This window comes from Aythya marila (assembly GCF_965140915.1).
Source record: "Aythya marila genome assembly, chromosome: 1".
Taxonomy (NCBI): Eukaryota; Metazoa; Chordata; class Aves; order Anseriformes; family Anatidae; genus Aythya; species Aythya marila.
This window is the reverse complement of record NC_139042.1, coordinates 27,056,888-27,069,538: the sequence shown is the minus strand read 5'-3', so window position 1 is coordinate 27,069,538 and position 12,651 is coordinate 27,056,888. Positions and strand designations below refer to the sequence as shown.

Below are 12,651 nucleotides of genomic sequence, written 5' to 3'. Positions count from 1 at the left end.
GTGTAAAGCTGTTCAAGGGCATAATCTCAATGAAAGCCCCGCAATCTTTTAGCCTGTCTCAAAAATAACTGTCCAATCCATTTCCATTCTCATTCTTTTATACAGTTTTCAGACTATGGTCTTCTTTCTTTACAGAAGAAATCTCCTTGTGATCTCCCTGCACACTTGCATACACTAAATCACTTTTATTTACTTTTATAAGTCTTTTTACTTTTATTTACTTTTACATTGTAACTTATCTTCTGGTGTCATTCTTCAGTTGTTAAGTCCACAACTGTCATTTGTGACTAATCTCAAAAACAATCCTGCAAAACACCTTACATTAAACAGCTGGTAGCACTACTATGAAGCCAGGCTTCTGCCATTCTGTACACAAAATTTTGGAACTGCACTGTAATTTCTTTGGTTCTGGAATTGTATTGAGCTCCAGGAAACTTGCTCCCAGTGTAAGGTAAAGAAGTTTGTACTGCAAGTAGGCTTTTGGCTTCATACAAAGAAGAAAAAAAGAATTAAACTTGTATACAGCAAGAGAACTGACAAGTCACAGAAAGCTTTTATTAAAAAAAAAAAATCACACTTCAAGGAACATGATCATTTTTCTGTCAGCCTATTAGCAAAGGGAATAAACAAACCCACATATTTTAAGAAACAGCAGATGTTGTTTGAAAACAAATTACTCTTTACTATACATACAAAGCCTAATGCAACCTGAAAGCAATATTAGCCTGCTAAAGTAAATGTACAGCAATTTACTGAAGATACTGAAGAGGATTTTCAGCGGTTCACGGAAATTGCCAAAATTAACTACTGCAGTTTTTCTTTATTATTGAAGGTTATTATGAAATACATTAAAACATTCTATTAAACACTCCACATCACTGAACATCAATAAATTAATCTTATGTTGTAGAGAGATGGGCTAAATGGGTTAGACTACACTATTTCACATTGCGTGGTTCTATCAAGTTGTGATCTTAATTTCTAAAGACACTAGAGAAAAAAAACAAAAACTAGTTCCTACATTAAGCAAATTCCATAACCTAAGTAATGTGAAGGAAAACTGCCCTGCTTCTAATGTACAATACAACTATTTCAACTAGCAAACAATTTGAGAATGCCATAGCTTTAACTGAAATCTGAGATGAGCATCTTATTTTCTTCCCCAGCTATTTAACCAAGTGTCTTAATCGTGCATGTTACCAACATAGGAAGTCCCAAATAGCTCATTACCTACATGATGCTGCAGAGGGACCACTGCACCTTCAAATCACAAATTCGAGAGGCTAGAAAAAGCAACCAGGAGTTCAGGTAGGAAGCTTAGGAACATGAAAATGGAACTTAGGAAATGGAAGTACAGTTAACAACAGTGATAAAACTATGCAAAAAAATAACAGGTGACCATAATAAACCAAATCCCTGCATGGAACCACTGACACAGCCACTCCTCTGCAAGTATTGCAGGAGAGAAAGAACACCTGGCAAAGCCAAAAGCATGAATAAGCATTCTCAGTTAAAAGTGTTCATATTTCACAGTTATTATACTGTTCTTGGGGAAAAAAAAAAAAAAAAAAAAAAAAAAAAGAGAGAAAAAAACCAGACTATGCAGGTTCAAAAGCCACATAGGGAAAATTCTGACGAGATACTTACGTTTGCAAGGTCAAAAACCACTGCAATCTAAGAAAACAGACCACAGTATTTCAATGCTTCCTTTACGTATTTGCTTTGTGTATCTCAGGGAATAAAGTTACAACTGCAGTTAGAAAGCCTTTCCCTGATTTTGCAGTCAACATTGTTCTTCTAATTGCAATTTGATTTAAACTTGATACTAATTGCAACACTTTTTGACAAAATTTACTTCCCTGAGAACAGGTCAGGCATGAAGAATGCTTACCCAAGTCAAAGGTTCCACCTGTCATTTACTGAAAACAGCCTTAAGAGTACAGAAAGATGAGACATCTTTGATCAAACCAAGGGCTAACAGTTACATAAAACTATGTTCTTCGAAAATGAAGGGAAGTAAATAAAACTCTGAACTACTAACTCTATTAGTACCTAACATAGGTAACTTGCTAACTTCATCAGGTTATCTGAGTGAAGATACCAGCTCTTTTTCCCTAAAATTTGTCAGATACAAAAACAACACGTTTTAAAAAAAGTAATTCCCTAATTGCCTTAAATATATGAAATTCATCTGAAAGTTTACTGCCTTCCTTCAATTTTAGGACAATGAATCAAATCAAAACATTTTCCTCATAGGAGGAAACAGTCAGCTGAAGTAAATCAGATAAATGCTAATCACGATAGAAGGAATTATTTTTTTCATCTATAGCTAGTACAGCAAACCCAGTATGGTGTGATTTCTGAAGTTATTAAAAAAAAAAAAAAAAAAGCTAAAAAGGTAAAAAGAGATGAGGACTTAATGTAGAACTTTGTGAGAAGGTCAGAGCCAAAATAACTTTCCTGAAGGACAGCGTAAATATCTGGTTCAGCAAAATGAAAGATTTATCTCTGCTATTACAAAATGTTCAGCAACTACTAGTGGGAGAAAGAAGTATATAACTAATATAAAAAAGAATAACACCATTAATTCCATTTTTTCAGGGCAACGTTTAAAAACATTTAATTCAAAAGCACTGATTTAAGAACTTAAAGAATTCATAAATACAAATTTGTAGTATGCAAAATGGAATTTGGTTTTGAAAAAAATATTTAGATGTTAAAAATTACACAGAAAAATCTACTATACTAATCCTATTTGAATACAAATACACATTATACTGAACTTTCATCAACTTCTAACTAACTCATTTTCTTGTGAAAAGCCTATAATAAAATAAATGGTAGGACCACAGAGGGTAGAAGTAGAAATTTGGGACTGATGAAATTTGCAGATGAGTTCTGTAACTTCCTCAGTAAGGTAAGAAAGGGGACATCTTCATTCTTATAGGAAGAATTCTAAAGAATGAATATCCTCAGCAGCTACTGCCGCTTTCTAGACTGACTGTTCTTGCTTTAGACTCACTGTTTCAGTTGCCCTGGTTTTGGATGGGCCCAGCTTTCACTTTCTCTGCATTGCAATCAGCATTTTAGGACAACCCTCAGAAAAGAAGGTATGGCCTCCCAGTTTCACCTTTTATTCTTTTTCTGTCTAAGATATGTTGCCTGTTAAGGTGAAGGGTTGAAAATACAAGACCTGTATTTTTTCGGACTGTAGGCAAGTATTCAGCTTTTCAAAAAACCCTGAACATTTGATCAAAGAGGTCTCTTCCTGTGCCTGATTTAAATCACAGAGATGCGTAAGAAGAAACAATGAGTCAAAAGAAGAGATGACTCAGGTATCTCACATGGAACAAAACAGCCTTCTCTTTGTGGCTTGACAAAATAAAATTAATAACAACAACAACAACTCTTCTTTAAAATTGCCATAAATTTAGCCAGGGGAAAAAAAAAAAGTTAACCTTGTTAATAAACGGCACTGTGAGTCTTCCACAACCATTACATTGTAAAATGACAAATACTGCTTGGCTACTGCTAGTGTGAGTGCTTTCATGGTATGCTTACAGAATTGCCTTTCAAAATACAACTTTTTCCTAGGTGTGCACTCTGAAGTCACAGAGTGCCTTAAGGACAGGTTACTTCCTTTACATTTTTTTCTCCTCATGCTAGAGGGATGTTCTGTACCTGACATGTTAGTTTGCAGGAAGCCTTTTAAGTAAGTTATTTTGTAAGGAATATATTGTAGAAGTACTGATGTACAGTCTGCATAATTCTCCTTTCTAAGCCCCGACTTCTGCTCACTTACTTAAACCATCATTTTGCCAAATCCTTCATTTTATACCAACCAGTACTGTACTTTATGCAGTTATTGTACATTCGACTTTATACTATGTACAGATTATACTCTAACCTCACATTCAGACTCTCACAGGAGGTAATCCACTTGCTACTGAAGTCCACAACATGAACCCATTAATTTTGAAAGTACACCCAGAGCTATCCAATGTCATAACTTCTACTAGAAACTTATCGCTGGAAATAATTACTTCTAATCTCTAGTGAGCTATATATAATTTTCACAAGAAAGTTGGTAAAGGAAGGAGATTCATCCTTCTGAACTGACAAAGGCTAAAGCTGTAAAACAAGATGCCTTAGCCATAAAAACGATAAAGATTACATGAACCTGTCATGGGCTATTATCATCTTCTTCCTATGAATAAAAATACTGAAAATAGCAAAATACAAATCTTTCACAAGAAGCTGGAGAACCAAGGAAAAAAGTGGTCTCCATTAGGCTCATTAAGGTACCTATATATTTCACAGTTAGCTTTAAAGATGGAAAAGTAGGTCATAAACCAACTCTCTTCTTACGTCCAGTCCCTGCACAAGAGTGATTTCTAATGGATGTAAAGCATTAACACCACCACAAAGCCCACAAAACTAATGCAAGACTCAGTGCTGAACTACTTTTGGTAAGGTCTTATCAGTACAGGAATTACCCCAAGGTCACAAACTTTTTAAAAGTACAAATCCCAGTTCCTTCCCTCCCTACTACCTTTCCTGTGAAGTCTAAACCTACACTGTTCTTCCTTGCACAAATATTAGAGCACAAAAATAAAATAAACAAAAATAACAGCCAACAATTTCTCTCTATTTACGTATTCGTAGCTTGAAGGAGTTCGCTTGAATGAGATGAACACACCTTGTTTTGTTCAGTGATTGTCCTTCATGTAACAAATGTTTCTTTGTAACATGAAAAAGCTCACAGCAAATAATAGATACTTTTGTATCTATTGCACAAAATTTGTGCATGTCTCTGAATTATACAGGAAATACCAATCAGACAGTCATTGGCATTACACTACAGGAACACCAAACCGGAGGAAAAAAAACTAACTTCAGACAATGTCGTGGTTTAACCCGGCTGGCAGCTAAACACCACGCAGCCGTTCGCTCACCTGTTCTAACTGAAACCAGGACAGACAATTAAAATAAAAGTCAACAAACCTTAACTGTTACCAAATAACATATTCTAAGTTTAAAGTTTCTGAAACTCTACTCTAAAAATTTAAGTCCAAAATGCAAAATAACATACTAATGTTTAAAGAATTTTGATCTTGTAGGACTGTATCTATTATAAAATTATTTAACTTACATCATCAACTGACATAGGTAAAGCAAATCCCTACTCAGCACACTGTACAACTATAACTGTTTCTCTTCCCTAAAAGGTCAATTTTTATGACAATAAGCATTAACATATTCTTAGCTTTTTGTATCCTTTAGTAATAAACTTAAGAGTTCTACATTTTTATTCTAATTGAGCTACAAACACAGGAGAGTGTTAAAAATGACATACAAATGAAAAAAAAAAAAAACACCAACAGTCCTTACACAAAAATAAAAGTGGCAGTACCAGACCTAAAATAAAATTACATCAGTATTTTCATGTTTTCAAGAAATAAATAAGGTGGCATACATACTTTTCTGCTTGGAGCTTTGTTGTTTTTACTATCAAGTCCTGGGTTTGTTCCTTTGCTGCCTAGAATACAATTAGAATCATCAAGAATGTGAAAAGCACAAACATGTCAAATGCATTACACAATTTCTAAAATATATAATACATTTGAAGTATTTCTCAACTATCCCAATTTTCAGGCATTAAAAAGAAAACAACAATCTTATCTATACATATTTTTGTCATTATATATATTCTTATTTGCACACCAGCCTGTTGTTTGGACTGCATGATACCACAATCTTACAAAACAAAAAAGGTAAAGAGCTTTCTGATTAATGAATACAGTCCCTTTCATATCTTATATTTGTTCTGCTCTCTTAATATGCTACTTTTTAAGCACTCTTATGCCTTATATGCTATGGATATTCCTATTCATAGGTTGTTTTCTCTCTATTCTTAGTACATTGATGCCTTCTTATTCAACTAGAACACATGCTTGGAAGTCTTGATGTCCTATTACAGATAAAACAGCAGAATGTTTGACAACCAAGTGCTAATTCCTGGCCCTGTTAACTTACTTTCTATTCATACAGCTAAAGAAAACATGTGTTGAATTAAGACAAGTTGTGAGTGCTAAAGGGCACTAGCAGAAACCTCCTCTGGGGCACAGCACAAAACTACCTACTGATTTTAACAGAAAAAGAGATCGCCGTGGGATGGCTCTAGCATAAAAAGAAAAAAAAAAAATCACAGATGACAGCTACGCTTCATGATCTAAAGACAGAAAAGAACAAAAAGCTGCATGGACACTCAACTCATTTCCACATCTGACAGTTTAGTCAAACTGCTCCTGAACTGCATTAGGGAATACATCCAGATTAACAGCATTCAAAGAGATGTCAGACCTCAGAGCTACATTACTCATCGCTTTCCAAAACTGAAAATTAAGTACTGCAGCGGGCTAACTGTATTCTCACACTTTTTGGCACAAGTTCATCAAACTACAAGCATTCTCAGGAGGATTACGTATCATTTCCATGAAACCTCTTCACTTAATTACCTTTTGAGTACACATCAGGGGAAAAAGGAAAGGTTATCACAGGAGACTTTAGTGAAGAATCCTCATTCACACGCTACAATTTATGTGCTGTACTCAGAACAGATTTGGTTTGGCAAACATCTACACTTCAGTATCCATAATCCTTTTAAACTCATGACTGTTCTGAATATTGAACTTGTACATTGAAACCAGATAAGATTTAGCAATGTGTTATGAAACACCTACATTGTGGCTTCGGGATTAATATGGAACAAATTGCTTTTGTTGCACAAAGGCATCCTGAGACATGTTATGAAACAAAACCAACAGAATCAAGATGGTACACTAGACTGTTCTTGCTCAATGGATAACAAGATAATTTCTTATAAATATACTTGATGTATTTATGTGAACATGTAATTCAACAGCTTTAGTCGGTGTGAATGATTCAAATTTTAAATCAAAAACCACAAAAATAGTTAACCCTTTAATCTATCACACATGTAATCTAATGAAATATTTTCTCTCCACTCAAACACAAATGCTACCTTGATATTCTCAGAGAAGTATATTGCTATGTTCAAAATTTGAACTTGGAAGAAAGCAAAATAATTTCCTCAACACATTTTTCAAGTAAAAAGAAACATTAATATTTTAAAATACATAATACACATACTAGTGAAACATCTGTGTCACTGTTAATCCTCCAAAATAACTATTCTTCTAAAAGAAAATAGTTAAATCCTAAAAAGAAAAATACGCAGAGCACATCTATTCATATATTACCTTTAAACGACTGGACATATCTTCACAGCAGCTGCTCATCGCTTGAACATCTTCATTTATACTCTCAAGCTCCTAAATAAGTTAAAATAACAGTAAGAGAGAGTCCAAAGGAAGGCCATGAAGACAACCAAAGGGCTGGAGAACCTGCCCTCTGCAGAAAAACTGAAGGAGTTAGTTCTGTTCACCTAGAAAAATCAATGGTACATGGCAGATCCCCTTTACTGGAGGTTTACAAGATGCAATTGGACTGGGTGCCAGATAATCTCATCTAGGCCCTCCTTTTCCCATGAAAGGTTGGACCTGATGATCTTCTGAAGTGTCTTCCAACCTGAGCTGGCCTGATGATTCTATATAATCAATGGAGAGAAAGCACCCCTAAAGATCAATGTTCGCCTGAATCTTTTTTTGTTTGTTTGAAATATCACCTGTGTGCAATGTTTTCATCAAATGGTATAAACGATTAAACATTTTTATTGTAAATGTATATTTGTCTAGGAAAAAATAATGATTTCTCATAACCCTTTTTTCTTTTTTAAAATTATACAGCAGTACTCTGACAAGATAGCTAATCAAACTGTAAAACTGCTACCTCTTTAACTTGCTTGAATATGTGGACAAATTCTTCATTTATGGCTAAGCTTCGTCGTTCAATGTCTCCACGCAAATTTCTTCGGGTCCGCAAGCTATTTTCAACAAAAAAGGTTGAGAGAGCCTTGAGTGCTTCCAGCATTTCCTAAAAAGTAGAAGGGCAAATGAAATTAATATTTCAGTAGGTTACAAAGAAGCACGTTGCATAGCCTGCAGCCACCCCAAATTCACTGCTTTAGACAAAAAGGTACAGTATAGAATCACAGGATCATGAAGGTTGGAAAAGACCTTCAAGATCATTTGGTCCAACCATCCCCCTTCCACCAGTGTCACCCACTAAACCATGTCCCCAGGCACCATGTCCAACCTCTCCTTGAACACCCCCAGGGACGGTGACTCCACCACCTCCCTGGGCAACCCGTCCCAGTGCCTGACTGCTCTTTCTGAGCAGAAATGTCTCCTCATTGCCAACCTGAACCTCCCTGGCACAGCTTGAGGCCATTCCCTCTGGTCCTATCACTGGTTACCTGTGAGCAGAGGCCGACCCCCAGCTCCCCACACCTTCCTTTCAGGCAGCTGCAGAGAGCAATGAGGTCTCCCTGAGCCTCCTCTTCCCCAGCCCAAACACCCCCAGCTCCCTCAGCCGCTCCTGGTGAAGGGCTTTGTGCTCCAGGCCCTTCACCAGCTTTGTAGCCCTGCTCTGAACACGCTGCAGGGCCTCCATGTCCTTCTTGTAGCGAGGGGCCCAAAACTGAACACAGTACTCGAGGTGCGGCCTCACCAGAGCTGAGTACAGGGGGACGATCACCTCCCTGCTCCTGCTGGCCACACTGCTCCTGACACAAGCCAGGATGCCGTTGGCCTTCTTGGCCACCTGGACACACTGCTGGCTCAGGTCTCTCGTCTTTGTATGTGTTTTAACAGACTCTTACCTATTTTTTTTTCTTGATAACAGCTTCAACCAGAAGGGTCACAGCTGGTTAAAACATGACTACAAAACACCTAAACCCGGAGAAGCCTCAGCGGTGCCACCCCAACTACGTGGCACCAGCGTCCCCAGCACGGGCAGCGATGCGGGGCATACCCAAAGGGGCCAAAACCCAACTTTTATCCCCGATTCCCACTGCAGACCCCTGCCTGCCCCCTGGGTCAGAGCAGGGGGCTCCCTTCTCCCTTCGGGGAGCCCGCGGGGGCCCTGCGGCCCCCGGCCCGGCTCTGCCGCCCCCTTCGCCCCCCTCAGCGGCGGTGCCGGAGCCCGTGTCCCCACCTTGTCGTTGTCCAGCCGTGTCTCCAGGATTTTGTTGAGCTTTCGGGCCAGCGGGTTGATGCCGGGGCCCGCCGGGGCTGCGACCTGCGGCGGGGCAGCGGTGTCGGCCATGGCTGCGTGCGGCGGCGGAGCGGCTCCCGAGGAAACGCGCTCCCCGGGCTTTGGTTCCTCCTGCAAGGCTGGCGCTGTGTGACAGACAGACACACAGACAGACACCGACAGACACACAGAAAGTCACCCTGTGCCTGCTCCACAAGCGTGGTGCCGGCTACGGTCCCGAGATCCTGCAGCTTGCAGGGCGGGAGCCGAGTTGAGTCCGTCTGGGGGGCGTGGAGGGGACACAGGCTCACAGAGGCCGCCGAGGGGCTTTAAAAGATTAACCTTTTAAAGTTGGAATTGTAAAAGATTTCTCTGTTTTACTTACACACTGCATTCCTGGAATACCTATATGTAATCCTGCAAACATACTTTATTAGTATCTGAAATGGGGTTCGTTACCATTCAGGTTGGTTATGAGACCAAAATACACGACCCTTGGTACATGCAGTTCTCAGGGGAACAAGAAAAATTTGGGGATTTGTGATAAGGAAAAAAGATTCTCTTCCTGAGGTCACATGGCTGTATTCATTTCATGCTTGCTGTGTAAACGCGTGTAACTAAACAAAGAAATGTAAAAGAAATGGGCTATTGTTATACAAATGAAAGTAAAAGCATGTTAAAATGGGGAGATCTTACGTTGGCCGTTCATTTACTGAAACAGATTATAGCTCAGACGTTTGTTTTCTTCTTGTCATGTCATTTTCTTCTTGTCGATAGTCAGCAAACAGATCTTCACATGTTTTTAGACACATAGTTTCCCTCCTTAGCTTCTGTTTCTCTGCCCTATTTTGTTGGTGTTCCCTCTTCCCAGACGTCCCTTACTTCTGACCAAGCTTCCAGGAGCCAGGATCTTCCTTCTCCATGTCAAGAATCTGCTTTAGACAGATTAGACAGATTTAGACAGGTTTAATTTTTTAAAAAATTAAGAGATAAAACATGCATTCACAGGTGCATGCCATCACAGATGTGAGCAATTATATTTAAGCATGTAAAGAAAACTCCATTATTAGAAAGATCGCATCCCAACTTGAAATTGGATATTGCTACCAGCCTGAACAAAGATTCCAATGCCATTAACCTGTTGGATGAGTTGACACAGCAAAGGCACACCTTGAACTCAGAAGGACTTTAACATCTGAAGAACCACAAGTGTCAAGATAAAATCATTGCCAAGCCTCTTCCAGCAAGTTATACCACAGACACATAAGGAACCACAAACATTTTCCTCTGTCAGTTGGTTCATGCACTGTCTTTTGAAGCATCCACTTTTGCTTTCAGACGCTCCTTGATGGAAGTGTATCTTTTCATGAATTTGTTTCATGAGACAGGTTACTTCTAGGTAAGTCAGTAACCTATAGGATTTTGAAACAGTATGTGTTTATCTGTGCATGTGTTCCCCAAGAAAAATAAAAAGAAATAATCAAGGGAACACATTTTAATCTCCTATAACTGAGAGAAGCATTTGTATAAGGGCACCAGGGCTTATATATATATATATATACGCACATATATACCGCATGTGTGTCTAGGAATATTAGATGCATCTACAAAGACAATAACAAGCAAATAAATCATTTATTTTAATGTTTACAGGCTAGATTTTTCCTAAAAAATGATTAAAAAAATATATATTCAAATGTGATCATGCAGTGAGATCACTGCCTAAAACTCAGCTGCTGTCTCACGGCTCGTAAACGTCGTAGTGTCATGAGGGAACTTTTGACATGGCATTCTTACCGACTTACTTGTCCACCAGCAAATTGTTTCCTGTTAAGTCAACCAGATGAATATTGTGGGATAAAATGACTGGGTGTTTGTGATCTGTAACTGCCAGAGGGTGCTTTGATTTCAGATAGCAGTCTCTGTGTGCCAGTAGAAGACACTTTGTGTATTGTGCAAGCATAATTCTCCTCACTAAAGCTAGATATGGCAGCAAAACTATAGGTGTCAGCAAAGAAATGTCTGGTACATAGTGTTTTCTGTTAATTCGCTTATCTCAGTTCCTTATTATGGTGAAAGTGTTCACAAAACACACATTTGGTGTGCAACAGATAGGAGCACAGTTTATCCTGTGGAACAACTCCTGTGGAATGCCACCTGCTGTTTAAGTAGCCCAAGCTAATATTGCAATTGTATCTTCAAACGCTTGGAGTTACATGTGTGTTTGGAAGGGAAAGACAAAAGCATTTGCAGTAGTCGCCTGAATCTGTTTCTCAAAAGGCTAAATAAGAGGAAAAATCCACTGGATAGATAGATTGGCTGGGATCAGACAAAGATGCGGCCAGAGCTGGTATTTCACTGCCCCTAGTATTTCCCTAGCATTTCCCTACCTATGGTAAAAGATGTGTGACAGAGCACAACATAAAGATAACGTTTCCTTAAATATAGAGAGGGGAGAATAGCTCTTGCTATAAATGTCATCAGAAGCAAATGACAGTGAGAAAGGAGAATTTTTGTGATGAAGGAAGAAGAGAATGTAAAAATGCATTGAAAGTAGAGTAATAGAAGAGACTGAGGAATCTTTTGGGGAGGTAGAGAAGGAGGAGGGAAGTGAGAACAAAGGAGGAAAAACAGAAGGAGGGAAGGAAGGAAGGAGGAAAAGAAGGAAGGAAGGAAGGAAGGAAGGAAGGAAGGAAGGAAGGAAGGAAGGAAGGAAGGAAGGAAGGAAGGAAGGAAGGAAGGAAGGAAGGAAGGAAGGAAAAACAGGAAGACTATTATAGAGTTTGCCTCAGTATGATGCATAATTAGTAGTATTTTCTCACAGTGTAATAGATAAAAAGACTATTGACAATGCTACTGTTACATACAGTTTGTAGGCCTTGATCATTTCAGATGTATCAAGGAAGAGTATCTGCAGGAAGCTGGCCATTGTAACTTGCTGCTCAGCTACCCCATCCCTGGTGAGGTGACAGCAGCTCTCTGTGTCATGGTCCCCAGAGAAATTCACAGAATCATAGAATGGTTCAGGTTGGAAAGGACCCTAAAGATCCCCTAGTTCCAGTCCCCCTGTCATGTGCCTGGATACCTTCCGCTAGATCAGGTTGCTCACAAGAATATCAGGTGAGTTGGACTTGGCTCTGCCAGGCTCTCCAAATGCAGGGTCCTTTATTGGGATGGGACAATCCAAAGCACAAACACAGGCTGGGCAGATAATGTACTGAAAGAAGCCCTAGTGAGAAGGACCTGGGGGTATTGGTTGATGAGAAGCTTGACATGAGCCAGCACTGTGCACTTTCAGCCCAGTAACCAACCATATCCTGGGCTGCATCAAAAGCAGGGTGGCCAGCAGGGCGAGGGAGGGGATTCTCCCCCTCTGCTCTGCTCTTGTGAGACCCCACCTGGAGTTTTGCCTTCAGCTCTGGGGTCCCCAGCACAAGAAGGACATAGATATATTAGAATGAGTCCAGAGGAGGG

The 12,651-nt window shown here is 39.1% G+C and overlaps 1 protein-coding gene across 1 annotated transcript in view; it reads right to left on the bottom strand.

The window, feature by feature from the left end:
• Nucleotides 1-9,341, bottom strand: part of COG6 (component of oligomeric golgi complex 6) — a 52,531-nt gene extending 43,190 nt beyond the window's left edge. The window contains exons 1-4 of the mRNA XM_082752019.1: nucleotides 9,139-9,341; nucleotides 7,873-8,016; nucleotides 7,284-7,355; nucleotides 5,481-5,539 (exon numbers count right to left, since the gene is read on the bottom strand). Coding sequence (XP_082608145.1) covers nucleotides 5,481-5,539; nucleotides 7,284-7,355; nucleotides 7,873-8,016; nucleotides 9,139-9,249 — 386 coding nt within the window. The 5' untranslated portion in view covers nucleotides 9,250-9,341. The remainder of the gene's footprint in view (nucleotides 1-5,480; nucleotides 5,540-7,283; nucleotides 7,356-7,872; nucleotides 8,017-9,138) is intronic.
• Between the last annotated feature and the right edge of the window lie 3,310 nt (nucleotides 9,342-12,651).